The following is a 12620-nucleotide window of genomic DNA, read 5'->3' on the forward strand; positions in this document are numbered from 1 at the left end:
GCCCACTAAAGAAGGCCAAGACAGAGGACACAGCGGGAACGTGGAAATATGCTATGAAGACCTCAGAATGAAGTCCGTATCACACTGCAACCTACACCCCACCAATTATACAAGCAGGTTTAAAAACATTCTTTTTAACACAGGTCTTCATTTAGGTCAGTCCTGCTGCAAACTCTGTAGCTGGGGATGAGTTTGAACGTCTGATTCTCCTGCCTCCACCAGGCAAATACTGAAATTACAGGTGTGTGCCATCACGCTTAGGTTAGGGAGAAATCAAAACCAGGGTTTTGTACATGTTTGGCAATCACTATCAATGGAGCTACATTCCCAGCATCAATCTTTAGGTTTTGTCTGATTATTTTACATTTGTTTACTGGTGGTGGTGGTGGGGTGCATGTACGTGGAGGTCAGAGAGTAACCTGGAAGTAGTTAATTCTCTTCTTCTGCCATGCTGGTCTTAGAGATCACATTCATGTTGTCAGGGTTGGTTACAAACACCTGTATCTACTAAGGCCTACTGGCCTCCAATTATTTTAACTGTGGTAAAATTCATATAAAATAAAATTTGCCACCTTGATAATTTTTAAATATATAGTTCTGGTATGCATTTATATTTATATGCATTTATATTTACAACATCACCATCATCTTGTAAAACTGAAATTCCAAAGGCATTAAATCCCTCTTCTAAGCCACCGGCAATCACCATATTGGATTTGTCTCTAGATTTGGAGTACTCTGAGTATCTCTTATAAATGAAATAGTGTCCGCCTTTTTGTGCCTGGCTTATTTTGCTTAGCACAATGTCTTCAAGGGTCACCTGTGTTGGCTTTTTAATGTTATGTATGTGAGTGTTTTGCCTGCATGTATGTATATGCTCCTTGTGCATGTGCTGGTGCTGGTAGAGTCTAGAAAAGGGCAACAGATCCCAGGAACTGGAGTTACAGGTGACTGTGAGCCTCTTCACTGGGAAGCGAAGGTGGGTCTTCTGCAAGAATAGCAAATACTCCTAAATGCTAAGCTATGTCTCCAACACTCCATGTCATCTCTTATGTCAGAATGATTTTACTTTTTCAGGTTGAAGAATGTTCCATTCATAGGCACATTTAACACATACCTTATGTCTGTGCCATATCTGGCTTCTCAACCAGCCTGCCTACAGCTGTCAGGGCTGCTGCTGCTTAGCTGTGCAATGAACGCTGTTATGAAGACTCGGTACAGCTATCCCCAAGTGCTCTGCTCTCCAGCCTTTAGGCATCTGCCTGTCAGTGTGATTGCTGGACCATATGGTTAGGTTCACTCCTGCCATCATCACGTTCTCACGTGGCACACAGAGTATGGAGAACAGCTTCGATGGACACAGTCTAATCGGGGTCACTCACCAGATTTGAATATGTGGATCAGACACATGAGCAGCGTGCCGAGCTCTTGGCAATAGAATGTATGCTGCTGTTCACTCATGTCCACTTTGAGCTGTTTTGTAACAATGTCTTCCAGAAGAATACCAACCAGCTGTAAAAGAAACCTTCCAAGAAAGGGAGCACAGAACAGCATATTAGGTCATTACCAGTGAGCTTGTGTTAACCCCAAGTGTGAAATAAAGACCATTAGTTTGTGTAAAGTAAGAAAACACAACTAAGTCTCCGCTTCTCTCTATATCACCTTCTTTAAATGTGAGACGGTAATCACACCACTTTCAAAGGCCCATCAAGGCAAAATGACAAGTGGTTTTTTTCTTTCTTTTTTTTTTTTTTGCACTTTATCAGCTGTAGGAGTGTTACATAGACATGAGATAGCAATTTGCCATAGAAACTTAGTGTAACTCAGTTTTAGCCACTGCTTCAACCTTGTGGAGGGAAAGCAATGGGCTGCCAGTTGGACCTGCAAACACAAAGGCAATGTGTTTGTTTACAGATACTACAGGTGCTGCCCCTGAAAATATGTGAGGCCCTAAGGAGCAGGTCTGCAGCACAGCTCTAACTCAGTGAAGGCTCTAGGAGTGGGCAGATATTTCTCCATGCAAAGTGTTGACAAGTGCCTAAGCAGACACCCCTGTCACTGCCCTGGAAGCACTACCACACCATGGGGGAAGGAGCACTGAGTTGATCCTGAAGGGATATGGTAGATGCTATTCACCCTGGCAATGAAAGGTTCTTCAAGTAGCACATGGTAAAAATAAGTACAGGGCTGCTTTTCATGGCTTAACCACTCTACAGGCAATTAATCCACCCCTTACTATGCTGCATGCAGGGCAGGCCACCTTTCCTTGATCATGGTGACACTCTGGTCAAGTCTGTCACCAAGCTAGAATGAGACAGACCTTAGGAAAGACATGAAAAAAAGGCCTTTGAAGAGGTAGGTTCGAGTAAGAATCAGGGTTCAAAGGAACTTGCTGCTTGGGCAGAGAACCCAGGCTCAGTTCCCAGAACCCACACGACAGCTTCAACTACCTGCAACTGAAATTCCAGGGGTTCAATGCCTTCCTCTGGCCTCCATGGGTCTGAGGCCCTCAGTATACTTACTTACACATAAGGCAAAACTGTTGGCCACCGCTGCTTAGAGACCATGGACCAACATGGCCAGTTTACAGGTTCAGATAGAAAGCATACCTTGAGAATGTATCTTCTGGCAAATTCTTTACTTGTTTCCCTTCACTGCGTTCTCCTAGTGTTGGATTACTGTCTCCATCCCTTAACCTGTTAATTACTGGACAGGAAATTAAATATGGAGAGAAGGAGAGCTCCTGAATACGAGAAAGAACAATGTCTTCGGTTGACTGGGAAATGAGAACCCTCAGAATGGCTAGGATTCCAGATATCCACAGCTGCACAGTGCTTACAGATGCCTAAAAAAAAGAAAATGCATAGGTTAAAGCTAAGGAAAGATGATTGAATTTTCCCTGGTTGTCACTTCCATGGATGAAAATCACCCCAATTTACATCTTCACCAGAAAGTCCCTACAGCACTGGTTTCAAGTATGGTCCCAGAGAAGCAGGATCAGACTCAGGTGGAGAATTGGTAAAATGCAAATTCTTAAGTTCTACCTTGCCAGCTGTGGCAGATCTGGGTGGGACCTATCCTCCAGTGCATCCGGAGTGTATGGAGAGACTCACCATTGTGCTTGGAGTGATGAACATACTCCGCAAAAGCATGTCCACAGGACGTAGGGAGGAAGGAGCCAAAATCTCAAACAAGGTATTTAATACTCCAAGGGCTTCATGAGAGTCAATATGCATCTGTGGAATTAAGCATCACGGACATGTCTGTGCAATCCAATGGAAATGGCAGTTTAAACACACATCATTACTGCACCTCGGGGGACACACCATTACCATCTTGCTGATCACATGCTCTCTGTTAAAAGTTAAAAGCATTTTACTTTCAGCAATGACCCTATTTTCAGGACAGTGTATCTGCTGCACTTTACTCTCAGCAGTAACCTTAGCAAAGCTTCGGGACGCTGTCTCCATGTCTGCCCCCCTGTCCTTCCTTTTCCTGTAACTAGCTTCTTGTATCCAATTGTCAGGCTGCAATCTCAGGGGACTTGCTCTGCTCTCTGCCCTGCCTGAAGCACTCTCTTGCAGGTATCTGCTAGAATCAGCTTCCTTCATGTCTACTCAGATGTTACCTCCTACAAAAGGCTTTCTCTTTTTGTCATTGTCAGAATGACAAATGCATTCTCTACCCTGACACTACCCTCCTCCTCTACCATCAAAACTACTATCCTCTGATACTGTATACACTTTTAATAATGTATTTATTTCTTTGTTATCTGATTTATTATCCATTGTCTGTCTCAATGAAAGCTTCATTCTGCAGTGGGAGAGCACTGCTTTTAATACATTTGTCCAGTGAAATACTTCCTATCAGTCCTTGCAATACTGCCTAGCATATGAAGACAGTAACTCTGACAGAGTATGCCCACAAGTGTTTATGAAATGCTGAGAAACATGGCTACCTTGTGCTTTCTATAGAACCTATTTCAAAGCAGTCCTTAATATCTGATAGAAGTTTCATTCCAAATATGGCCAGAGATGCATCTGACAGCTGCCCAGGCTTTCTGGTAAGATTGTCTATAGCCAGGCTATCTGTATTCTATCTTCTATAGAATGTAATGTTGCTATGGTGAGAGACACACAGGTTCCTGGGTTCTAGGGCCCACACAGTTTAGAAGCCAGGGTTGTTTGCTTCCACAAGATAAGGCAAGGCAGACTACTGCATTTTCTTTCTTTCTTTTTTTTTTTTTTGGTTCTTTTTTTCGGAGCTGGGGACCGACCCCAGGGCCTTGCACTTCCTAGGCAAGCGCTCTACCACTGAGCTAAACCCCAACCCCTGCATTTTCTTAATTAACTAGTAAGATCATTTGATTACAGAAATTCTGACTAAGTAATAAAAAACTGCTAGGTTACTTGGTAAGTGATAAGAAAAACTTGGACCCTCGAGATCTCTCAGACACTAGACCACCTGGTTAGGCCCCCAACACATATACAGCAGAGGACTGCCAGGTCTGGGTCCAGTCAGAGAAGATGCACCTAACCCTCCAGAGACTCGAGGCCCCAGGGAGGTCTAGTAGGGTGGGAAGTAGGGGGTGGGTACATCCTCATGGAGACAGGGAGTGTGGGGAGGAGGTATGGGATGTGGAACAGTCAGAGAGTGGACTGGGAAGGGAATAAAATCTGGATTGTAAAAAAAGAGATTAAATAAAAAGAAGGAATATGAAAACAGTGATAAGAAAAACAAATAAACAAACATAAAGAAAGCTAAGGATCAAATAAAATACCTGATTTACCAGAATACAGGAGTCAGAATAACAAAATAAGAAAGTACTCAGTTTTCAACTCAGAACTGGGCCAACCAACTAGAGACCCATCCCCCTCACGCTCTGTGAGGATGGAAAATGTCGATAACCTCTCTGACCCTTTGTTTCCTCACTTATAAAGTGAGAAAGCAATTTCAGGCTCAAAGGGTAATGGGAACAAAAGAAGCCACTTTCTCCACAACCAGCACCAAGACCAACTTTCAAAACAAGAACCTATCAGGATATAATGATCACAACCAACCTTCATAAGCATCCCAGTCCATTCTGAAATAAATCACACTACATGATGGCAAACCAGGGCCATGAGGACAAACCTGCTGCTTGGCTAACATGGGCAGGATGATGTCTGCGACCTGCCGAGAGAGCCGTTTCCACTTGTCCTCATTCTCTTTGTGGCACTGCTGCAGGACGAGGATGAACATCTCTAGCACCTACAAGAAAGTTTGTGTAGGATCAGAATGCTTCCTGGCCCAGGGCCCCTCCACTTTCCCATGTCCCACACTGGTCCCAGCTTAGCTGGGTAACTCTAAGGTTCAAAGAGCTATAATCCCCAGGGAAGACTGTGAAAACCACACACTCTTCACCCTGTGACATGTGAATGTGAAGGGAACAAAAAGTCACAAGAAGGGATGCAGTAAGACCCACAGTGATACGTGAGCCATGTTGGGCTCAAGAAGACTCCTGACGGGTGTTATTCCTATGGTATTTTAACATTTCAGAAACAAAGACGGGATCACGTGAAAATCAAACTTACATTAATCTGCAGGAAAACTCAAAGGCACCCTTGACTAAACACTCTGTGGGACAATTTAATATTCCTATGTACTTTAAATCCACCTCAGTGCTCTTTGCAAAAGACATCTTATTTTTGAGTGGCCCTCACTTGCAACAGTCATGCAAAGCTCAGTGTAAGTTTACTGGAGGTCATTTTAGTCATTCTAAATAGATAACCTGTGGCCTGGCAGAGGCTTGTAACACAGACATTGCCATTTTGTAGACAGCGTTTTACTGGAGCACTGCCACACCATAGCCTGTATCCACTTTGGTGCTACAACAGACCAGAGAGCCCACAAAAACTAAACTCCTGTTTTCATCTCAAAAAACCCAAACCAAAACTAAACCAAACCAAAACAAAAGATACACACTACCTCAGGGACAATATAAAGCCTAACCCAACTACTCCATCCCCCAAAGCTTCTTGCTCCCAGGTTCATGTAGTGCTTGTGCTACACAAGAATCTTTCCTGGGCACTCAAGCATCTCCCCGGGGCATACCGAGGCCCCGTTGAACAGGCACAAGTGGTATTCTACTCCCAAGGCACTACTACCCCACTGTGCTTAGCAAAGTCATGTGCTTACTCTTAAACTACTCTATGCCTTGGCTTAACTAAGCATTAAATATTCAATAAACTATTACAAAGATTGATCAAAACATAAATGAAACAAAGAAAGTACTGTTTCTTTGAAAAAGGCTTGTGGTTTTATGAAGTTTCTGAAACAGGCAGCTGAAAGGAACAACAAAATAAGAGAGGAATAAAAAAGTACAAAGTTTGAAAGGACACAAATGTTAAAAACTCTATTTGCAGACATGGGCTGACTCAAAGCATTTAAAATTCATGCTCCAGCTTAAGGGAGACAAAACTAGAAATGAGTACAGATAAAAAGAAAATGACTGTCCAGGCGCGTTGGTGTACTCCTTCACTCTCAACACTCTGGAGGCAAAGGCAGGCAAATCTCTGTGAGTTTAAGGCTAGCCTAGTCTGCAAGGTCAGCCCAGGATAGCGAGGACTGTTATACAGAGAAATCCTGTCTCAAAAGAACAATAACAAAAACAAACCAAAACAAAGTAGAGACCATGACTATGTCAAGATAGAGGTAAATATGCTATGTATTTCAGATTTGAAGTTTTTACTATTTTAAAATGTTAATGGTTTAGATTAATACCGTCAATTACCTGATCCTTGAGCCGTGTTTGAGAATACATAGCCGCTGTACATTTAATATCTTGATTGAAATTATAACAGTCAGTCACATGTCTGCTACCCTTCTGGGGCTGTGCCAGCTCTGACCCTAGTGCACTGTACCCTCTTACTGCCATTTCTGCAGGTTCCAGAGAATCCAATGCTCCTGAGACTGGTCAACACACACCCGGTCTCAGGGCCATGGTTTGTCTCTCCACATCGGTGATGAAATTATACTTTCCTCTTACCTGATGGTACTGGATGAGTCGTAACAGCATTGAGACCACCACCTCCTTCTGGGTTTCAAGCTCTTTCCCTGCATCAGCTTTATTTGTTCCTCTTAACACAAAGAGGTCATGGACAATGGGCTGCAGCGCAGGAATAGCTACAGGCACAAAAGAGTGAGGAAATGAGACCACATGTGACAATGACTCCTGAGAGGCAGGTATCAGGACTCCAAAGAGCCTTAAAAAAAAAAAAAAAAAGAAGAAGGGGAACCTTCGTTGGTACTTGGCTTACAGAAAGGGCTGACTGGGATTGCTAAAGTGTATTTGAAACCGCCCTCACCCTACTGTAGGGTGCCACGGTTCTTCCTCTCAACACTGACAGCTTGTAAAGTCCTTTAACAGCAACACAGAACATAGTTTCTATTTCTACTGCAGTGTCATTTCTGACAAAAAGTGGATGAAATCAAAGTCAATTTGAAAATAAGAAAACATCCCAAATAATCAAAATAGCAACCTCCCTAGACTATGCATAATGTACCTGATTTACTTTAAAAGATGATAAATATCGTGGCTACTGAATACATTTAAGTCACAGTATTAGATTATTATATTTGTTTTAAGTTAAAAATTGACTCATTAGATCAAGATTTTTCTTAAGGTTTTACTCATCCTGGTCTAAAATAAGAGACAAACTAAATTCACTGGTGTAATAGTATGGCATAGGAAAGAACTATAAAAGAAATGGTTCTAACTGGCATGAAGCACACCAATACCTGCCGACAAACATACGTATATTCTGGCTTTTAGTAACATGAACAAACACCCTAATCTTCAGTGACATGTTCACAAGTACTCAGTGATATGGATACACATATATGTGCAAACACACATTCTGACCCTCAATGATACTCTCCCCCACCAACTCTGACCCTCGCTAACCCTCCATGCACGCGCACGCACACACACACACACACACACACACACACACACACACACACACACACACACACACTCTCTGGTGCTCCGTGGTAACAACACGTACATATTCTGACCCTCAGGGCTACATAATATACTCGTATTTAATTGCTTGCTGAACTTCCTTCAGATGTTCAAGCACCCAGGAATAAAGTAAACTGGCTGACTGCCACTAACTCTCAGTCCAAAGACAGTAAATGTTCAGGAAACTTAAAAAAAGTAGTTATTTATTTTATGTATATGAGTACACAGCAGCTGTCTTCAGACACACCAGGATAGGGTATCAGATCCCATTACTGATGGTTGTGAGCCACCATGTGGTTGCTAGGAATTGAACTCAAGTTCTCTGGAAGAGCAGTCAGTGATTTAACTGCAGAGCCATCTCTCCCTAATTTTTACTTTATTATTTATATGTGATGAGCGTTTTGCCTGCATGTATGTCTGTACACTACATGTCTGTACACTACCTCAGAAATCAGAAGGTAATGAATCCCCTAGAACTGGACAGTTGTGAGCCACCTTGTATGTGCTTGAAAGTGAACCCAGGTCCTCTGGAAGAGCAGCCAGGTCTCTTAACCACTAAGCCATCACTCCTGCTGCAGGTCAGTGTATCTGACATTTGCATTTTTAACTAAATCATCCATCAATTGCTAAGCATTTCACGATCTGTGCTCTGATAAAGCATGAACAGAAGTAAAGCTGATGGTTTAACTTAGAAAGATTGAAAGGCAGCCCATCACTGCCTCTGCTCAGTGTATGTTCCCCTGTAGATGTATGTAGTGGGTGGGGTTTCTCTGCCATTCTCACTTGTGGGGTCTGCAAAGCCCTTAAGACGCACCTCCACCAAGAGTCAAACGTCTCTACAACAAGTGGTTCTCAACCTGTGTGTCCAGACCTCCCCTGGGGCAGTTCTCAAATGACGCTTTCACAGGGGCCTCATATCAGATACCCTGAACATCAGGTATTTATATTACAATTCATAATAGTAGCAAAATTACAGTTATGAAGTAGCAACAAAATAATTTTATGGCTGGGGTGTCATCACAACATGAAGAACTGCATTAAATGGCCACAGTAGCACTAGGATGACTGAGAACCACTGCTCTAGACTCTTGGGAAAGGAGCAGGGAGAATACAAGAGGGAAAGGCTAGAAATCCAGTGTTAAAATTTAAAGAAAAACATCACAACATATTCTTTTTAGTCATTGCTGCTTCTGCACAAGCCAGGATCTGGCTCAACAGCCCAAGCTGGCTGCAGCTCACGGTCCTCATGTCTCCACATCATGAATGCCACTAACGGAGGCATACACTATCATGATTAGCTACTGAACATTCCTAAAATACACACTGAACCTCCTTTTACAGGCTAGAGGGGGATAGCTGAGTGACTGTTTATTAAGGACTTATTTAAGCTTCAATAAAATAATCAGGCAGCCATGGCATGAACCCGAGGAAGTGCGGGGTAAAGAGCCAGTGTGCAGCCAGGCCATGGTGGTACACTTAAGAGACAGAGGCAGGCAGATCTCTGTGAGTTCAAGGCCAGTCTGGTCTGCAGAGCAAATTCTAGGATAGCCAGAACTGCAAAGAGAACCCTGTCTCAAAAAGCCTAAACCAGGGGTTGGGGATTTAGCTCAGTGGTAGAGCGCTTGCCTAGCAAGCGAAGGCCCCAAGGTTGGTTCCCAGCTCCAAAAAAAAAAAAAAAAAAAAAAAGCCAAAACTAAAACAAACAAAGAGCCAATGTGTAAAGAGAACTTTAGTTTCCCTATAGTTCTAATTCATTAACTTTTTAATTACGTTACAAGCTTACAAAATACAGATAGATACAGAATTCAAAATGTAGTTTATTAAGCAATGAATAGCCTCTCTTCTAAAATATATGTGTCAAGACAGAAAATCCCCAAGAAAATGTCCAATTACAATGCCAAAACTATTGAAAAGGAATCAGAGTTTATAGCTGGGTTTTGTGGTATACAGCTTTAATCCCAGAACTTAGATGCAGAGGCAGATGGACCTCTGTGAGTCTGAGGTCAGCCTGGTTTACAAAGTGATTTCCAGGATAGCCAGGGCTGTTACATAGAAAAGCCTGTCTAAAACAAAAACAAACAAAAGGAAAAGAAATGAAATGCATGGGCAAGAAACGCAGGTCCCTTGTAGAATGCTTTGAGTAGCATGCATAAAGCCCTGGACTCAGTCCCTGCACTTTATAAACCAGGAGTGGTAAGCATGCCTGTAATCCCAGCACTCAGCAGGTAGAAGGAGGATCAGGAGTTCTAGGTTTTCCTTGGTTTCATAATGAATTCAAGTCAGCATGGGCTATATCAGAACTTGTCTCAAAAAAAAAAAAATGCTATGCAGGGTTAGAGCGCATCTTTAATCCCAGCACTCAGGAGGCAGAGGTAAGAGGATCTCTGTAAAGTCCAGGTTGGTCTATAGAGTTAGTTCCAGGACAGTCAGAGCTACACTTGAAAGTCTGCCTTGAGAAACAAATAAACAAACAAACAAACCAAACAACAAAACCACAACATTAACACAAAAGTCAAAATTTGACTGTGACAAGCTAAATTTAAAATTTTGTGAGTCTAGATGTGTGATCGGAGGTAAAGTGCTTGGCACATATGGGGCACATAGATCTGAGTCTATGCCCTCTCTAAAAAACACCAAAGCAAATAAAAATGTCAAAATAAAAACTTTTCTTCATAAACAGAGGCATTTATCAGAATCCATCTATACTTTAATGATGTCACTATTTTTTATTGTTTCTCCAAGTAGTTTACAAATTTCTATGAGTAAGCAATGTGCTGTGCTTTTGTTCTTACTCATCTCTAACCTGTGTGTGCATACACACACACACACACACACACACACACACACACACACACACACAGAGAGAGAGAGAGAGAGAGAGAGAGAGAGAGAGAGAGAGAGAGAGAGAGAGCACTTGCAGTAAAATTGGATGAAGGTAAGACCGAGGACAAGCACAGATGTAGCCCATTAATTACCATGTGTAACAGCCTTCCTTCCACTGGCCATGATGCCATCACATAGCTGGATGATTTTAGGAATTCCAATGATCTGTTTTGAATGGTAGCGCTCATAAGATAATAGTACCAGGAAGAAAAATATATTTGGAATAATTGCCTCTGATTCCCTAGAAATGAAGACACCCATTTAGACATTTCTTTTTAAAAATTAAGACATGTAATTTGCATACACAGCATAAAATAAGTCAAGAGTCAACCTCAGGGGAAAATACTAAGTTAAAGCAGACTCTGCAATCTCGTTCAATCCCACTGCACCCTTGGTCTTCCTGCCACAAGGAGAGTCTGGTGGTTATGATGGTGAAGCTGCAGCAAGGGAGAGGCACCTTAAGCACCCGATGCCAGCAGTTAAGATCTTTCTAGCTCTTCATTTTCCTTTCCTCTCCTGAAAAAGTTCAGGCACCAAGGAGAAAATGTTCCCTGGTCAAAACTACAGAGTCAAGGTGTTACATAATCAGAACAGAGCTGGGCCTTTAGATCCCAGTGACACTCACAAAACCTGCCAATGTTGTGCTTTATGAACTACTTGTTAAGTACTGTAATTTTCAAACATTAGAAATCTGTTATATATACTGCAAGATTATTAAAGCTTTAATGTCTAACAAGAAAAACTACAGGTAATGCAGCTAAAGATCACAATCACTCCCTGTACTAAACCATGACCTAAAAGTGCTTCCTCTAAAGCTAGGGAACAGGTCCCACTGGGTAAGATGGCACTTAGTAGCCTGTTACCATCATCACGCAGTCTGAATGTGAAATGAAAACACACTAATGATTAGACGCACAACTGCTTCTAAGGAGGTCTGGAGAAAGGTTTTCAGCAGGTGGTCGTCAGAGGAGAGACCATGGAAAGCATGCACATCAGACTCCACTGGGCACAGGGGTGTCCATAACAAGGACGACCACTGAAGTAAGTAAACACCAGTACCTGAACTGGCCCACTTCAATGTACTCAAACTGCTTCAGCACAAACCCGATGAACACCTAATGCAGGGAAGAAAAGCTGCCGTCAGTCACAGGCTTACCGCGTACAAGCTGGGTACCATTTCCTGGACTGATCGGTGAACTATTCACAACACCTACACAGAAGATTAGCTGGTTTATAAGCAAGTTCTCAGAGCTGCTCTGAGATCAGAGAAGGGCAGAGTTCTTTCAGGCATGCCTTTAGGAACACACCGGTCAAGGCAGACAGGTGGGTACAGGCCTGAGATCCCAGCACAAGGGAAACTACGGCAGGCAGATGGAAGTTTGAGGCCAGCCTGGGCTACATGGTGGGCCTCTGTCTCACAAAACAAAGTGGCTAATACAGAGATGAGTCCTTACTGGGAAAATAAGTCATAAACTCCAGGAACCATCAGCTGTTACTCATAATCCTATCTGGAAGACTCTGTGTCTAGAGAGTAGAGAACCAACAGCAGGAGCCCTGCAGCACACAGTGTCTGGATACTGACCGTGACACATGCAGAGGAGACAGGAGGAAAGGACAACTCTAGGAACAATGACAGTATTTGGAATGATAAGCAGGTCTACTTCACCTCACTCACCCTGACAGAAGCTCCCACATATGAACTACAGAGTTAACGCTGCTTTTCAGATCTGGA

At 42.7% G+C, this 12620-nt stretch overlaps 1 protein-coding gene across 1 annotated transcript in view; it reads right to left on the minus strand.

The window, feature by feature from the left end:
• Htt (huntingtin) overlaps nucleotides 1–12620 on the minus strand; it is a 142279-nt gene that overhangs the window by 43017 nt on the left and 86642 nt on the right. The window contains exons 34-40 of the mRNA XM_032915843.1: nucleotides 11948–12003; nucleotides 10981–11129; nucleotides 7028–7164; nucleotides 5134–5250; nucleotides 3114–3236; nucleotides 2610–2845; nucleotides 1383–1525 (exon numbers count right to left, since the gene is read on the minus strand). Of these exons, the coding sequence (XP_032771734.1) occupies nucleotides 1383–1525; nucleotides 2610–2845; nucleotides 3114–3236; nucleotides 5134–5250; nucleotides 7028–7164; nucleotides 10981–11129; nucleotides 11948–12003 (961 nt within the window). The remainder of the gene's footprint in view (nucleotides 1–1382; nucleotides 1526–2609; nucleotides 2846–3113; nucleotides 3237–5133; nucleotides 5251–7027; nucleotides 7165–10980; nucleotides 11130–11947; nucleotides 12004–12620) is intronic.

Source organism: Rattus rattus, chromosome 11, assembly GCF_011064425.1.
Source record: "Rattus rattus isolate New Zealand chromosome 11, Rrattus_CSIRO_v1, whole genome shotgun sequence".
Taxonomy (NCBI): domain Eukaryota; kingdom Metazoa; phylum Chordata; class Mammalia; order Rodentia; family Muridae; genus Rattus; species Rattus rattus.